Here is a 17,305-nt window from a genome sequence, read left to right as displayed (position 1 = left end):
CAGGTTGGTTTGGTTTTCTTTCCTGCGGACGCAGTGTGTGTGATGGTAACGGGTCGGCCGGGAGAGCCGCGCAGACGTTCCCGTCAGCTGGGCAGCGCTGCTCCCGGGCGTCTGAGCAGTGCAGAGCGAATCTAGGACTGAGTGTGCAATGCATTTGATTTGGGAGCGGGGCAGAGCCTTGAACAACCAGGAGCAGCCAACCTTGCACCTGCCCCTGCTGTCCTGACTGCTCTTTATTACGGCCTCCGAAACAGAGAACGGGAATCGATCCGGGAGCTGAAACCTCGGCAGGCTCTGGCTGAATCCTGCCAAAGCTCGGCTCTGCCTGCCGGCTAACGGGACTGGCATGCGCGGTCGGTCGGGTTGGGGCAGTTTCAGTTTGCTAAATAAAATGTTAAAGGGAAATGGAAGAAGGGTTCCTGACTCTTGCTAGCGCTGGTTCGGGACGGTGCTAATGCTGATCACGGGGCAGGAAAGGGGCTCACAGAATCCTGCCCTTGGGCCTTCATGGGGAGATGAGGCAAAAACTGATGTTGGATGTTTTGTCAAACCCTTAATCTTCCCCTAACCTCTACAAGCCTGCTCCTGCAACCCGGAGTGGGGCAAGCAGTGCCATTGAAATGGCCAGCTCTGCTCTCTTGCACAGGGCGTGCAGAACCTGCCAGGCTGGGACATCTTCCTAAACAAAGCTTTGCCATTCACCTTCAAAGCTGGTCCCTGCCTGGAGCTGGATGGGGTACAGGAGAGACTTACCCTGTTACCTGCTCTGCCTTGAAGCTGTTTGGCCTCCCTGGCCTTGCGGGAACTACAGCAGCAAAGCCGATTTCTCCAAAGGTGGCCTCACGGGCAGCTTATCAGGAGCCCGGGGCCACACCTATGCGGCGTCAGATGGAGCAGATCACAGATGCCCTAACTGGGACTAAAGCTGCATCTTACAAAGACTACAGGTTCCAGCATGCATTGCTCTGTCTTTAAGTAGCTGGAGCACTGCATGCTGGGACCTGTCTCTGGGAGCGGCACCTCTGCATTCAAGTTGAGGGTGCTCTTGGGCTGCACTGGTCTGTACTTTTGGGGTATCCCTGACGTGAAGGAGGAGAAGCCTGCTAAGCTTCATGCTGTGATCAGCTGAGCCAAGCTCCTGTGCGAGACACCTCTCGTGGTCTCGCTGGTTTGTGATACTGTAGGTGAATAAAACTCCTCCCCTGCGGCTGCTGGTTTTCCTCATTTCTTTGATAGAAATAACGAATTCCCTGTGTACGCTTTTGTGATTGGCTACCAGGAGGACAGGGCTCCAGCGAGCGAGCTGAAAGGACACAACCCTTCCTGCATTTCCTGCCATGCTTCCAGGCCAACGAGGCACCGATCCTAACAGCACTAACTGATCGTTCTTTTCCTTACTCGCCTCGCAACATCCTCTGGGGAGGCGACCTCCTCTTTTCTCAGAGCATAAAGATGAGGCTCTGTCAGACGGTGAGGTCTTCTCTGCAAACGAGGGACCTGCTCAAACAAATTCTCTAAACTAAAAACTGTAGCTCCCCAGGAGTGGATGGGATAGAGCCCCCGATTCTGAAGGCACTTCAGGGTAAAGTGGCTGAGCTGCTAACACAGGAAATCTCATTAAAAAAACGCTCCTGTACCCAAAGGTTGGAGGCTACTAAATGGAGTTTTTCTTTTCATAACGGCACAGAGGGTGCTACTGTGAATTAAACTGGTGAGCCATACTTAGGCAAACTGGGTGAAACTGGGAGTAACGGAAGTACACAACTTCCGTGTGATCATGACTGGTACAAAGTAGCATCTCTAATCGGACAGAATTCAGTTAAATAGTGGAGAAAGAACTGGGGGATCTAATTCATTTGGTCTTTCAAAAAGCCTTGCCAAAGTCCCTTGCAAGAGGCTATTAAGGAGACCATAAGTAACCAGGGGATGAGAGGTAAAGTTTTGTCCTGGATCAGAAGCCTGCCAAGACACCACCAGCGGAGTAGGAAGGGGGGTCACATTTCAACATGGCGGAAAGTTAACAGTGAGGGTGCCCGCAAGCAGGCGGTGTTTCTCCTGTGGTGGCCTTCGCTTCTCTGTGCCATCATTGCCCATTTCTCATTGTCTTAGAATCTGGGTTGCCAGCTCTTGAGTGCACATCCCCTGCTGACTTGTCAGCCCAGTGAAGAGGAATTTTCCTGCATCGTGGCTGTGTGCCAGGGCCGAGAACGCAAACTGCCCTGTGCCACTAGCCAGCTGCAGTTGTAGGGCTGTAACTACAGCTGCCCATCCACAAACTGCTTTGCAGAGTGGGCCCTCCTCCTACCCCGGGGGACGCACAGGTGCAGCCTTGTCAGGGCTCGCACTGCTGCTCCGCGGTGGAGGCGGTGGTGACCACAGGTGACTTCTGAATGTTGACATTGTACCTAGGAAGCTCAACTGACCTCAAGCTGTATTTGTCAGTTCCCACATGCTAACAGCCACGGGCGTGGTCAGTGTCTGGATGGGGAGATGGCCAAGAAAACCCAGGCAGGAGGGGTTATAACTAATAATGCTGTCCCTGCTCTGTGTAGCTTATCACTGAAGTGGCAACAATCAGACATGCCCTGCTGGGAGAACCAGGGAGCGGCACCTTTAAGGGGGGAAGGGTCTGCCAGTAATATGGGAGTGGGCATTGTGCTCTGTTGAGGAGCTGGCAGTTGTAGATCTTGCAGACGTGAACTCTGCAGGGGTGGGCCCTGGGACTTGGGGGAGAGGGAGGTTGTTTTCATAGACTCAGAAATGTCAGGCTGGAAGGGACCTCGAGAGTCATCAGCTCTGATGTAGGACCAAGTCAGCCTAGATCTTCCTGACCGGTGCAGGGCTGACCTGGCTGGAGGCATGCACCTCAGGCTGGGGGGGGGGGGGGGGGGGAGAACTAGAGGGGTGGCCGTGGTGAGCCTGCTGTCAGCTGGAGGGCACCAGGGAGGAGGTGGGGTGTGAGAAGAAGTGAACAGAGTTGTAGGTGGCGCTCTTCCCTGGGGTCCCAGCGTGACTTCAGAGGAGTTGGGAAACTGCCTGTGGGCATGTATGGTCCCCTGGTGCTACAGGAAAGAGCAGGTTTATTGACCCCACTGTGCTGGCCAAATTGCACCTTGAATAACTACAGTCACTTCTCCCTGCAACGCAAGTCACCTGCCCCATACTCCACTTCCTGGCCTCCTCCCTGTGGCTGCACAGCTCGGCGTTCTGAGGGACTCGCTGGGTTCAGGCTAGGCAGTTCCTGGCACTGTTTGGAAAGGTGGTTAAGGCCCAAGATCATCTTCCTAACTACACAGCTAAAGGGAGCGGACGCCAGGGCAATGGGGAGACAGCCGGAGCTTCCCTGGTATGACGATAGCTCCCCTGACGCAGCCAGGCAGGGGAGTCCCTGCAAAGCCTGGTCTTCCTGGCACAACCCTAAGGGTCTAATCCCAGCCCCCCTGACTGCTTTGGGTCAGCACTGCTGTGAGCCATATAGAAATAGTGGAGGACATTCCTCGCTCAGCAGTGTTCAGTAGGAGCAGAAAGCTGTTGGCTGCATTATTTCCCTCACTCTCCATGGCATCCCACGCTGCCGGAGGGACTACGTAGCTCAGTGCTGGCCAGCCAAATGGGAGTGGGAGAGAAAGCAGCCCTGAGGTTTGTGTTCCCAGACCCGAGTGCGGCGTGGCTGATGGAGCCCAAGTCATAATGATTCTTGCAAACCAAGCAACCTCCCTGTGGAAATCATTTTACTAGAAAAAGCAGCAAAATAAATAGTGCACGGTTCTGCCCCAACCCCCCTGCAGCCATCGCCTACTGGGTCTTGCACTCCCCGTCCCCATCGTTAGCTGCCTTGATCTTCTTCAGCTCCTTCTGCAGCTCTTCTTCCACAGCCAGGATCTCCTGGGGCTTCCGGTACTGCAGGGAAGAGACATGGCCGCTCAGTGCTCCCATTCAGACTGGCACTGCATGGCTAGCCCCTTCAAGCAGCTTAGTTAAGCTGAGACTGTGAGAGAAGCATCTTCATTAGCAGCTTCCCTGCCTGGCAGCATGGATCCAGAGGGACAGCAATGTGAAAGTGCCTCTTTTGCCGCCTGTCTGTACCCAACTGGTGCCTGCTGGAGCAAGGGGGCAGCACCCTGGCTAGGGACCATTGGCCCTGATTTGGGATGGGTTTTATCGTACAGGCAGAAGGTGACAGGTTGACCTCGAGAACCCTGCATCTCCCCCTTATCCCCAAAGTGGGTACCGCCCCGGCCATGGGGAAGGAACTTCCTTGTGCACCGCAATGAGCAGCGAAGCAGGAGGGAGCCCTGGGAAGCGGCAGCCTGGAAAGTTTCAGTGTAAGCTGAATTCTTGACCGAGGTTTGTAATAGATTTTGTGTTGGTGCTGGAGGGCAGGGAGCTGGAGACCCCTGCCCAGGGCCAGCATCTCCCTGGGAGCTCCCTTGTCAACTACAGCCTAAGGAGCCGGATGCAGGGATCAGTGGGGAAATGCCCTAGCCTGTGGCAGGCAGGTCAGACAAGAGCTACAGGATGGTCCAGCTGGCCTAGTTCTTCTGGAGCAGCAGAGGGCCCTGAACGCTGCCTTGAGTTCACTCTTGACCAGGATCCTTTCCCAGCAGACTTTGCTGGTCGTTGGCCTTCTCAGTTTGGGACAGACAAGGAGCTGCAGCTCTAAGGGGACCACTTGGCCTCTGATGGCTGCAGGCAGCCACTCCCTCCCCGCCAGCTGGTGAGTACCTTTAGCTCCTATTCCGTTTGCCCACAGATGTCTCATTGCAGAGCTGGAACATCCTCCCATGCCCAAAGCACTGGGTGACCCTGTGTGTGAGACAGCGTGAGACCAGCCCCGCACCTGGCAGTAACACTGATGGGCCTCCCAGGAAAAAAGTGAGCTGGGAAGGGGACGAGTTTGCTGCCACAGGAAGGGGCGTGTTCCAAGACTTGGGGGCAGCATTGGAGAAGGCCCTTCGGTAACACCTTGTGCTCTTCAGACTGAGCTTCTCTAGGCAGAGAACATGTCCCTGCGCCCAAGGGCTGCTTAGCCATGGGCAGACTGTCAGCACACTCACTGACTCTCAAAGATACTGTACGAGCATCCGTGATTCTGCCACGCAGACCCCCCTGTCGGGCAGGTGAGCTCTGGCACTGGATCCCCTGTGACCACGGGCAAATCTCTTCTCTCGGCCTCCCTTTCCTTAGCTGTGAAACGGAGGATGTAAAGCTCAGGGCCGAGTATTCCCACATGGGCTGGAATCTCACCGTGATAATCAGGGTGGCATTGGCATAAGTGAAGCTCAGGGCAGCCGCGTCCAGGGGAAGCTGGAATCTGTCCAGGTCAGGAATGGGGAACTTCTTGTAATACCTGCACACAAGCACAAGGGAGGGGAGAGACTAAAATTCTGTCCTGCACAAAGTGCACACCAGTGAGGTGACGTCTGCTCCAACGCCCCTCAGCCAGAGCCCTCCCTGCACCTCCCTCGGGCCAAAGCCTTCAGAAGTGGCCACTGATCTGTGGTGAGGAGCTGCGCTGCAGGGGCTCAGCACTTCTGCAAATCAGACCCCAGCTGTCTGCTGTGGGGAACCCAGAAATGGAGGGAAGTGAACAGAACGGACGCTCTTGAAAAGGCTCAGGAGGGGGCCCAGGCCAGACTCACTCAAGCTGCTTTTGCAAGTCCACGGTTTTGTAGCAAGAGGCGAGCTGCTACCACAGCTGCATCCTTTGAGCCAAGCGTGTCCCAGAAACTGACTTCTCCAGATCCGGCCTGAGCTGCCGAGCAGATGGAGAACGAGGGGCCGAGGCAGGCAGGGCCTTGGGCTTCCCACTGTCTCAGCGCAAGGGCTCCGAGATGGAGTTCTGCCTCCTTGGCTATCACCGGGGCATGGCCTGGCAAGGTGCACATAGTACAGTGCATCTGCTCGGCGCAGAGGGGACAGCAGTGCTCCCAAGGGAAGGGAGGCACCCAACGCTCCTCAAGTGCAGCATTACTAGCTGGTCCATACGTCCCTTGGCGTGTCTGCTGCTCTCTCCAGGCTCAGGGAGGGGCTTGCTTCAGGACCTGTACTCACAGCCATAGAAATCCGAATGAAAAGCTCCTTGGGTCCCAACTAGCCCATCACCTGGGGCTCAGTGCAGGCTTTTGCCTTCCAACAGTCAAGTATTTGGTCACATCTGGCTTTAAATGTCCCCACGGCTGGGGAACTAGTCAGGTGTCAGCTCTGGTGGCTCAGGAGGGTCTCCTTACTCCTGAACCTCAAAATCACCCCTTTATTCACCCGATCTCATCCCGCCTAGTTCTCCCCTTGGCCCATCCTAAATCATTCCTCTCTTCTTGAAATAGTGGTCACAGCATCTCCACTGCTTGGCCGTCTCTTCCGGGAGCCATAAACGTTCAGTTGTTTGAATCAAACCGTCCAGTCCCCCAATTGTTTCTGTTGTTTGTCTCGGAACTGCCCGTACTTTGTCAAGCTCTCTGGTGACGTGGTGCCACTCTCGGGACACAGGATTCCAGGGGTGATCGCGCTGGCCCCCTACAAAAAGGGACTGTCGGCAGCCTGCTTCTTGACACCTCTCTGTGCAGTCCCCCTCATGCTGCCATTGCTGCTACACTGCATTCCGGCTGAGGGCGTCTGGGCCGGCAAGGGGGTGGAGAAAGGGGCAGCAGCCGGCTCTGTTCTCCACTCTCGGCTGGGCAGCCAGAACCAAGAACAGCTTCACAGAGTAGCCTGGGGAGCTTTATGCTGCGTGCAGGAGCAGAGACTTCTCCAGGGAAGGGAGGAGGTAGGTGCACATGGCCCATTAAGACACTACTAAGTCCTCGTAGCCTCACTTTCCTGCCTGAGGTAAGGCAGAGAGCGCCCCATGGGTGACAGGATGGATCACCTGATGGTCGTCTGCTCTGTTCATTCCCTCTGAAGCACCTGGCATTGGCCACTGTTGGAAGATGGAGGATACTGGGCTAGACGGATCTTTGGTCTGGCCCAGTATGGCCGGGAACTCCACTCTGGTGGATCCCGCTGCTGGGGCTTTAACCACAAGCCTCCCGTTGCGGCCTGTTGGCTGACGCTGAACCATCCTCTCTCTCTGGGTGCTGACACCCTCCATGGAGATGGTTCCATCCCCCCTCCAGCCCTTGTTGAGGTTTCAGGCTTTCGTCCTCCATCAAGGCCTGCAGCCCCATTGGTCTGTGAAACTGACATGTTTCTGGCCCCAAGGTGCCCCGAACTGACCGGAAAAGGGTTTATTTCCTACTGTCAGAGCATGAGGGATTCACCTCCATTAAGTTGGCTTTGCATGAAGCCCGGCGTCTCTCTACCTCTGCCCCAAGTGCAGCTAGTTTATTTTCCAAGTCCTGGTGAAAACAGATACAAAGGGCAAATGACTCTCCCGCACAGGAGGAATGCAAGCGGTTTGTTACCGCAGGGCTCAAACCATTCTGTGTTGTCGCGGCTGTCGGTGTTTGGGAAAGGTGGCAGACATGGATAATAAGGGAAGTGTCAAAGGTTAAACAGCAGAGATTAGATGAACACAAAGCCATGGTAAGGAAGTGTTACCGCTTAGACAAAAACTGCAGTACACAGAAAAACCCACTGTTTGAAAGGGCTTGGGAGCCATCAATGGAAACACCAGCCTTCTGCTGCCCCAGGACTAAGGAGCAGGGGAGAAGAATGGCTTTGACTGGCCTCAAACTCAAATCTGTGACAAGATCAAAGGAAACCAGATCTGCCTGGCCATCCCCCTCCTCCTTGTAACATTACCGCTACCTCTGGCTTCAAGAATTGAATCGGGTTTGGTGGGCGGGCGGAGGCGGCTTTGCGGTTTTGTTTTCAGAATTTACTTTAATGGATTTATTTTACAGCAAGAGGTTTTAGGCAAATCCCACTTGAGCAGCCTTCCCCGTGGCCAGAGGGAATGGGAGTGACTGGGCAGAAGCTACCAGCACCCTTTGCGTTGGGTGTGTGGCTCTTGCTCAGAGGCCAGCAAATGGATTTGTTAGCCCTGCTCGAGTGACTGGGATTCTCTGCCCTTGGCTCTCACCTTGTGGTAGAGGTTGGAACTGCACTCTCAGGCCACTCCTTGACTAGATGCTGGATGTTGCTTCAGTGAATTCATTGCTAGTCTTGTTTGAAATGGGTTTACTTGAAGAGAGAATTCTATTTACAAAAACCTTTACTGCAATGTAGTAATGCAGGACTTAGAGCCAGAGAGCCCAGACATTCAGCAGGGACTGCTCCCCAATCAGAACCTCTCCCCTTTGAACTGCTCTTCCCCTGTATGAGGAGTTAACTGAAGTGTCAAGTGCTGTGGGAACTCTTGGGCGGTTAATTTCTCTCCTGTGATGGTGCATTAACCACCTGTGGATTCATTTCCTTTGCCACTGTCTGCTTATTACTAGTCAAGCAGGGTCTGGATCCAGGATCCAGAAGAATTCATCTATCTAAGGCATTGTGCCCAACGCACCTGTCATCTGTAGGGGGCTTGATGTGTCTCAAGGAAGTCAATGATGGAGCTCCCACTGGCTATGGTGGATAGAGTCGGGCACCAGGGGCCTAGGACCAAGTGATCTATCCGAATTGTCCACAAGGGACATTAGCCTGCTCCATAGCTTGCTTCAGCTGCTGCTACTTCCAGAACTACTACTCCTAGCTCCTCCCCGCACACGCTTGCCGTAGAGTCAGCAGGAAACAAATGAAAACTAATTTAAAAACCAAAGCACAAAACGGACAGCTGTAAAACTCTTGGCTGATCCCACTCTGGTTGGCTTGTGCTCACAGGGCAGCATGGTCAGTGTAGTTGACGTCCTTTAAGGAGAGCAATTTTCAGATCCTTATAACTTTATTTCCACAGCAAGGTTCCTCAGACATGGCCAAGGTACTTGTCATTGAGGTAACATGGCAGTTTGAAACAAAGCCCTTTCTGAGTGACCTGAAGTTCCAGCTGCAGGCGAACAACTTTCAGCTCCCTCCTTAACATGCTGCCACAATAACCCACACACCAAACACAAATAAAAATCCAGGCGCTGCCCCAGGGCTGTACTTGATCTGTATGGGCTTGGGGTGTGATTCTGATCTCTCGCTAGCTTTACAGCTGCGTAACCATGCTGGCTTGAGTAGAGTCTCTCCTGACTCTCCCTGCTGTGGGAGGAGAAGTCACCCTTTGAGAACATGTGCTGCCTGGAGCATCGCACGTTGTCTTTCCTAGTACATTGTCCTCCACAGGCCTGTGACCCTCCCAGAGCCAGAGGACCACTGAGTGCCACCAACACCAGGGAGTACTAAAGGTGTTCAGCCTCTTGCGAAGTCAGGCCCTGTGACTGTCCAGTAGAACCTCCGAGTTACGAAACACCTTGGGAATGGAGGTTGTTCATAACTCGGAAACGTTCGGAACTCTGAGCAAAAGGTTCTGGTTCTTTCCAGAGTTTACAACTGAGCATTGACTTCATACAGCTTTGAAACTTCACTAAGCAGGGAAAAAATGCTTTTTTTTTTTTTTTTAGCAGTTTGTTTAACACAGTACTGCACTGGATTTGCCTTTTTCTTGTCTCTGCTGCTGCCTGGTTCCGTATGTCCGGTTCCAGGTGAGGGGTGTGATTGACTGGTCAGTTCATAACGCTGGTGTTCTACTGTACAGCACCAGACACGCTGCCAGTGCTCAGCCAAGGCCTGAGCCAGAGCCCACTGCAGCGAAGGGAAGGACGCCCATTGATTTGAAGGGGATTTGAAGGGGAGCCGGCTCAAACCCTAGATAAGAGGTTGGACACGGCCAATTTCAGCTCCAAGGCTACTAGTTAAGTGACTGACAGGCGAGGCTCTGATGAAATCACTTCTAGGTCCTAGCAGCAGTCATCTACCGCTGCCCATTCAGTGAGGATCCTTCCCTCCAGCTTAATGAAATGGCCTGTCACTTCAGTACTCCTGTGCACAACCACTCACGCTATCCCAAGCATTTGTGAACATCCCTGTCCGCCCACCCCCTCTCTCCCCTTCCAGGTGGTGAACGAGTTTCAAGGTGAAAATGGGCAAATGTACACGCATGTGCAAACCTCTATGCATGGGCCCAGGTTGCCCTGCAGCAGAAATGTTGCCATTCTTGTCACTCAAACAGCTCTCCAGAGGCCAAAGGAAGGGTTGCTGCCTCTGCATAGAAACCCCTCTACAACCCAACACCTTGAGGGCGTGGGAGACAGTCACCTGAACCCTGCTCAGTGCTCCAAGCAGGTGGAAAAAACCTGAGCAGCACGCTGTGGAGCCCAGGCAGAAATGATGAGCCTGGCTGTGTATGAGGCAGCTCATCAGTTTATCCCCAGAGATGTGGTTCTGTCTGAGTAACTGGCCGCTCTTCCCCCTCGCGTCCCAGTTGTGTGGATTCAGCCTGCACCTCCCCAGGCTGAGAACCCCAAATGCTCAGCACTTCCTTGGGAGCAAAGGCACCTCTGCCCCCATCCTACCGACATTATGGTTATTAAATGCAGAGGGGTGGCCATATCCTGTTCCTAGTGCATCCCCCCATACCCCCCTCTCTGGGACTGCTGGGGGTACTTGGCAGAGGAGGGTTACTACCGCCACTTGTTCTCCTTTGCTTCGGAGCAGGCCTTGTTAAAGGTCCCAAGTGGTGGATCGGAAGAGAAAGGAACAGTTATTTGGCAACAGCGCCACCTACAGCCAGTTACGAGGAGCTGGATTAGAAAGGCTTGGGTGCTAAGCAGGGCAATTCCAGAGTGGGTTTCTCCCCAGTAAACTCATTTCTCTCTGTCTAAAGCGACAGTGTTGGGAGATGGACAGAACAAGGCAGCTGCCTCCAGCTCCTGCTAAGCAACCCCTGGAATGTCCCCCATTTGCAAGTAGGCCCTTTCGCACATGGAGGGAAAGAGAATTTCCTCCTCTCCCCATTACTGCAGGCCTGTGTCTGAACCCAGACTGTAACCGCTTTGGAGCAGAGCTGGTCTCATTCGGCGCACAAAGCACCAAGTCATTATACAGCAGGGAATTATATTTAACAAGCCAGGGGCTGCCGCAGGTATCAAGGGGTATGTCTACATGGAGGAGAGACACTTGTGCTAGCAGGCTAGAAACAGCAGCGTGGACACTGTGGCTCCAGAGGATACCTGGGCTAGCCACCCCTGCTCAGAGCCAGGGGCTCGGGTGGGCTTGAGGGCTCCAGCTGCTACATCCCCCCTGCTGCTGTTGGTGTGCTGGCTCAAGCCAAGATCATGTGAGTCTGTCTACCCGGGCTGGGGGCTCGCTTCCCACTGCTCTATGGACAGACCTAAGCTTCCCTTTATTCTGACAGCTCCTCCCTACCCATAGCAGATCCAGGCTGGCTTCGTCACTGGTTGCATTCTTTACTTCTAGATCAGAAAGTTGACTTGTTTGGGGGTAACTGAGGCACCTTTCTGCAGCTGGCTGCGTCCCCACCCCCAATCTGGGTAGTTCCAATGGCCCTTGAGTACAGTCTCCTCCTGTGGCTTCAGGTACCCTGACTTGATTAATTTGATTAGCGTCTCAATATCAAGTTACGGGGATGTATCCAGGAGAGGGAACCCCCCAGATCAGGATAGGGCCAATTTTACATTGGTGATCTAGGAGAGGGAGCAAGCCCTAGGTTACTGACAGCTGAAGAGGCTACTGAACTGGGGAGAGTTGCGAGCAGCAGGGAGCTGGCTGGGAGGGGTCCTGGATCTGCCCCAGCTCCAGATTCTATCTCATGGTCACTAGAGGGTTCGTTACAGTACAGAGAGGGTAGAGGAAGCCCTTCCTCAGGCAGCGGGATTGGTCAGTGGTACTTGCAGTGTCCCCATGAAGGGGAGGGGGAGCTGTGCTGGGGGAGGACTGGCCACATCCATGAGAGATGCACTCTGCAGTTTGCTCCACCATATTGGGGCACAATAAGCATGACACTTTCAAAGGTATAATGCCCCTCCTCCCCATGCAGCTTGGCCTCAGAAGAGAGATCAGTGAACCCTCTGACCCTCTGGTTATACGTGAGGTGCATTAATTGAGGGTTGCCCCAGTCTAGGGAAGAGGAAAGGAGGACCCAGGCCTGAATACCAGAGGGTGCTGCAGGACAGGACTGAGGTGCAGCAAAAGAACAGTTTGGGGAGCTTAAGAGTTGACTAGTGGTGGGGATGAGGGGGTCTGCAAAGCCATGTGTATAAAGCAGTCAAGAAATTGCTCCAGCCCCCCACTCTCCTCCAGAGGCTGGAGAGAACATCTCCCCTGTCTGATCACCTATTCCGCCTCTAGCTCTCTCCCACACCAACCAAAACAAGCCAGGACGTTTCGCTGAAGACAGTGCTGTGCTTACTGACTTCTTGTTGGTGGTACGGACAACACAGCAGCGCTGATCCTTCTCCACAGAGACGCTGTAGACCTCTTTGGGGTAGGGTAGGTTCCGGATCCGCCACTGGAAACTGGTCTGAGTGTCCCTCCTCATGAAGATGGGCTGCAGCAAACACAGGCATGTCTGATGGGGCACAGCTAGGATGAGCTCCCGGGGTTACATGCTAAGGTTACTGACTGGGGCCAGGAGTGTCAGACAGGCACTCCAGTCTGAATATGGAGCCTGTGATGAGGCACCCAGAGAGTTTCCTGCACTCTCTCCAACTGTTCCCATGGCTGCACCTGCACTGCTGCTGATCAGGGTCCATGAGGGTAGGTTTCCTCTAGATCACTCTCCCACTGAGTAAGGGGGCCGGGGAGACTTATGCTCCCATTGGTACAAGGAAATCTGGCCTCAGGCTCTCCAGGAACTGCCCACTGCCTTTCCTCATGGGAAGGGCAACAGCAGCAGCGTGGGCAAAAATCCACAACTGCTGAAGTCTAGGTCTGGCTTTGCCACTAACTTGTGCTGCCCTGAGCATGTCTGCGGGCCTCTATTTCCTCAACTGTAGAATGGAGACAAGGACAGACCATCCCCCCACCCCTCCCGGAAGGCTTGACCCACCAGCATAAAGCACTGCATGTGTGTAATAGCTGCGACTGGAGCTGTCACCTTCTCAGTGCTTTACACTCACTGGCATTTCCAGATGCCCTTTCAAGCCGCTTCATGGACGACAGACAGACTGAGGCAGCCAGCAGGGCAATAAAGGAGAGTCCTCCACTTAAGAAACCTACAGGTCCCTTGGAAACAGCAAGGCCTTCCCTCTTCTCCCCAGTCCCCCACCTTCTGGATGCCGAAGACTTGAGTCCTAACCCAGCTGAGAGGTGTCCCGAGAGTTTGGAGTTCTACCCTGGCAGCCCTACAAATCCCCGGAGATAAGCCATAACCTCAGCCTCCTAGCCACTCACTGGTTGCAGTTCATGAGGCTGTGGGTCTAGTTACTGCTGTGAGCAGGACCACCTTACGTACACTGGAGCTGCTTTCCTTTATGAGCTCTGATTCCAGCGCCCCCCCTGGGTACATGGTCGGCTCTCCCACCTCAACCTGCCACTTGCCGCAGCTCCCCAGAGCATTCTTCTCTCGCCACTTTCTAGCTGTGGAGAAAAGAAGAAGGGTCACCCCTTTTCTTTAAGCTGCGCTTTGGTGAAAAATCCCAGCAAACACCTCAGCCAGAGCCTTGGCTACATCAGACAAGGGGGCTGATGGAGTCTCATTCCCATGACCAGCATAGTCCTTTCCCCCGAAGGGCAGATGACCGCCAGCTGCTCCCCATGCAGCTGAACTCAGCCTGTGGGGCCAGTGACTCAGGAGCTCTGCTTTGTGAGATGGTACTGAATCAATATTCTACATTCACAACAGGTGCTGGAGAGGCTGACTTTGGAGGGAGACATAAAACCAAAAGCGTGACCACCTGAGGCGACTGAAGCCCTTGTGGCCCTTTTCAACCAGGGTACGTGTTCCTGCCCTGCAGCCTCGGCCACTGCAAATGGCTGTGCCATTCTGCCATGCTGAATTCCGTATGGCAGCAGTGCTGCTGTTTGGGGGAGAGGTTCCCCACCGTGGCACGGACGTCAGAGCTGCCTGGGCCCAGCTCCGCTCTCATTCACAGACGGGCTGGCCCTGCTCAAGTCACTGGGCATTGCAGGCAGGTAACCCCTGGCAGAACTGATTCTGCAGCACGCCGGGGGAAAGGCTGCACCCTGGCCAACCGCCCGTCTCGCGACATATTCCTGCTGCACCAAGGGGGGGGAGGGAGAGTCATTAGTAAGGGCAACTACGGGGCCAGCTCAGGGGCAGGGGCCAAGAGCTGAGGGGGGGAACCTCTCACTTACCCAGCAGCTGGCTGGTCTTCAGGTCGTACTCCTCAGCCATCTCCAGCCCATCCTCAAACAGGTAATGGACCTTCCTCTTCCCTACACACAACAGGGGCAAGATGAGGCCAGACCCAGGGCCCCCTCCCCATCCCATGGGCCCTGGCCCCCGCCCCCCCCCATGGGCCCTGGCCCCCACCCGTCCCCCATCATCTCTGCCCCCCCCGACCCCCACCCCTTCCCCATCATCCCCCATGGGCCCTGGCCCCCACCCGTCCCCCATCATCTCTGCCCCCCCCGACCCCCACCCCTTCCCCATCATCCCCATGGGCCCTGGCCCCCGCCCCTCCCCCATCATCTCTGCCCCCCCCGACCCCCACCCCTTCCCCATCATCCCCATGGGCCCTGGCCCCCGCCCCTCCCCCATCATCTCTGCCCCCCCCGACCCCCACCCCTTCCCCATCATCCCCATGGGCCCTGGCCCCCACCCGTCCCCCATCATCTCTGCCCCCCCCGACCCCCACCCCTTCCCCATCATCCCCCATGGGCCCTGGCCCCCACCCCTTCCCCATCATCCCCCATGGGCCCTGGCCCCTGCCCCTCCCCCATCATCCCCCATGGGCCCTGGCCCCCGCCCCTCCCCCATCATCCCTGCCTGCCCCTGGCCCCCACCCCTTCCCCATCATCCCCCATGGGCCCTGGCCCCTGCCCCTCCCCCATCATCCCTGCCTGCCCCCGCATCCCACGCCCGGACCCCAGCGGCCTCGGCCTGCCGGGCGGGGCTGGCGATGGGCTCGGGGGGGCTGGGCCCCGCCCCGCGTGTCCGTGGCTCCAGGTCCCGCCCGGGCCCGAGCCCCCCCGGTACCGTCTTGCAGCAGCGCGGTCTTGCGGGCCCCGCGCAGCCGCTCCAGCCAGCTCGGCCCCGCCATGGCGGCTAGGCCGCGTCGCCATGGCAACCGGCACGCTTCCGCCGGACCCGGAAGCGCCGGGCGCGCGAGGCCCCGCCCCCTCCCCGGCCTCCTCCGGGCCCGCCCGAGCAGTAAGTGGCGGGGGAGGGGCGGGGCTGATTCTTCCGGCGGGGGGGGGGGGTCTCCCGCCTCCCCCAGGGCTGGGGACCTGGGGCCCCTTCTCTCCCCTCCCCCCTCAAACTGGGGTCCCTCCCCCCAGTGTGGGGTATGGGGGCCCCTTCTCCCCCCGTCCCCCAGGGCTGGGGACCCTTCTCCCCCCTCTCCCCCCTCTAGCTGGGGTCCCTCCCCCCAGTGTGGGGTTTGGGGGCCCCTTCTCCCCCCGTCCCCCAGGGCTGGGGACCCTTCTCCCCCCTCTCCCCCCTCTAGCTGGGGTCCCTCCCCCCAGTGTGGGGTTTGGGGGCCCCTTCTCCCCCCGTCCACTAGGGCTGGGGACCCTTCTCCCCCCTCTAGCTGGGGTCCCTCCCCCCAGTGTGGGGTTTGGGGGCCCCTTCTCCCCCCCGTCCACTAGGGCTGGGGACCCTTCTCCCCCCTCTCCCCCCTCTAGCTGGGGTCCCTCCCCCCAGTGTGGGGTATGGGGGCCCCTTCTCCCCCCGTCCCCCAGGGCTGGGGACCCTTCTCCCCCCTCTCCCCCCTCTAGCTGGGGTCCCTCCCCCCAGTGTGGGGTATGGGGGCCCCTTCTCCCCCGTCCCCCAGGGCTGGGGACCCTTCTCCCCCCTCTAGCTGGGGTCCCTCCCCCCAGTGTGGGGTATGGGGGCCCCTTCTCCCCCCGTCCCCCAGGGCTGGGGACCCTTCTCCCCCCTCTAGCTGGGGTCCCTCCCCCCAGTGTGGGGTATGGGGGCCCCTTCTCCCCCCGTCCCCCAGGGCTGGGGACCCTTCTCCCCCCTCCCCCCTCAAACTGGGGTCCCTCCCCCCAGTGTGGGGTATGGGGACCCCTTCTCCCCCTGTCCCCCAGGGCTGGGGACCCTTCTCCCCCCCTCTAGCTGGGGTCCCTCCCCCCAGTGTGGGGTATGGGGGCCCCTTCTCCCCCCGTCCCCCAGGGCTGGGGACCCTTCTCCCCCCTCTAGCTGGGGTCCCTCCCCCCAGTGTGGGGTATGGGGGCCCCTTCTCCCCCCGTCCCCCAGGGCTGGGGACCCTTCTCCCCCCTCTCCCCCCGCAAGCTGGGGTCACTCCCCCCAGTGTGGGGTATGGGGGCCCCTTCTCCCCCATCCCCCAGGGCTGGGGACCCTTCTCCCCCCTCAAGCTGGGGTCCCTCCCCCCAGTGTGGGGTTTGGGGGCCCCTTCTCCCCCCGTCCACTAGGGCTGGGGACCCTTCTCCCCCCTCTCCCCCCGCAAGCTGGGGTCCCTCCCCCCAGTGTGGGGTATGGGGGCCCCTTCTCCCCCCGTCCCCCAGGGCTGGGGACCCTTCTCCCCCCTCTCCCCCCGCAAGCTGGGGTCCCTCCCCCCAGTGTGGGGTACCAGGGGTCCTTTCTCCCCTCCCCCTAGGTGTGGGGGCCCCTTGTCCGACTGTACTGGGATGTTGGGGTGGCCCCATCCCAGTCCCACCCATCCCCACTGTGGGGTTTTGGGGCATCACCCCTCGAGGGTGGAATTGGGCGGGGTGCAAGCAGGGGAGTGGGTGGCTCAGGCCATCAGCCTGTCCTTCCCACAGTGCTGTGGCCGTTTTTGGGGCCCTGGCGTGAGGTCCCCTAAAGGGGTCTGGTCCTTAGTAAGCGCTGAGCGCGGGACTCAGGGTTGGGACCCAGAGATAGAGGCCTCCAAATCACTGGTTGCCAGGGTGGATTTGATTTAAATCACTGGTCAGGAAGACTCGATTTAATCATGGTTTTCTATGTAAAGGTGCATTCTTGTTGGTTCTTACAACCTTAATACATATTCTTCACAACTCAGAGATCGATGGAGGTTTAGTTTTTAGAAGGTGCACACTATACATTTTTAAACAGTATTTATTTTGAAAACTTTTTGGATGAGTTTTACAGCTATATCAGAAAATGAACGATTGTTTGGTTATTTCATTTACCAAAGGTAATTGAAGCAGCTATTTATGAAGTCACTGGGAGGTGAACTATCTCCAATTCAACAGGTTAATTATTAATATTTGGAGGATTTTCTTGGAGAACATCACCAGACAGACATTTACATTGTTTTAGTTAACTAAAACAACA

The 17,305-nt window shown here is 56.8% G+C and overlaps 2 protein-coding genes across 6 annotated transcripts in view; one reads left to right on the top strand and one right to left on the bottom strand.

Moving 5' to 3' along the window:
* Positions 1–3,716: 3,716 nt before the first annotated feature.
* On the bottom strand, positions 3,717–15,147 carry DPCD (deleted in primary ciliary dyskinesia homolog (mouse)). 3 transcript variants are annotated; one of them, XR_012160095.1, is made up of 7 exons: positions 15,041–15,147; positions 14,197–14,277; positions 13,334–13,458; positions 12,290–12,427; positions 7,260–7,337; positions 5,248–5,350; positions 3,717–3,900 (listed from the first exon to the last, which is right to left on the bottom strand). XR_012160095.1 is itself a non-coding variant. In XM_073354573.1 (6 exons), the coding sequence occupies exons 1-6, from the start codon at positions 15,102–15,104 to the stop codon at positions 3,796–3,798; spliced, it is 612 nt and encodes a 203-aa protein (XP_073210674.1). In that variant the 5' UTR covers positions 15,105–15,147; the 3' UTR covers positions 3,717–3,795. The 3 variants fall into 3 exon arrangements, 2 of the variants coding, with proteins under 2 accessions (XP_073210674.1, XP_073210675.1); XM_073354573.1 differs by lacking the exon at positions 7,260–7,337 and having other exon boundaries at positions 12,294–12,427; XM_073354574.1 differs by lacking the exon at positions 7,260–7,337 and having other exon boundaries at positions 12,294–12,427; positions 13,403–13,458.
* POLL (DNA polymerase lambda) overlaps positions 15,142–17,305 on the top strand; it is an 18,958-nt gene continuing 16,794 nt past the window's right edge. For 2 of the 3 annotated variants that reach the window (XM_073354568.1, XM_073354564.1), the window contains exon 1: positions 15,142–15,214. The gene's annotated coding sequence lies outside the window, so the exon portion shown is untranslated. Of the gene's footprint in view, positions 15,215–16,340; positions 17,166–17,305 lie in introns of those variants that run through there. The other variant, XM_073354566.1, reaches the window with a different exon arrangement.

This window comes from Lepidochelys kempii, chromosome 7 (assembly GCF_965140265.1).
Source record: "Lepidochelys kempii isolate rLepKem1 chromosome 7, rLepKem1.hap2, whole genome shotgun sequence".
In the NCBI taxonomy this organism is placed as follows: domain Eukaryota; kingdom Metazoa; phylum Chordata; order Testudines; family Cheloniidae; genus Lepidochelys; species Lepidochelys kempii.
Note: the sequence above shows the minus strand (reverse complement) of the source record. Positions and strands in the feature narration are given on the sequence as shown.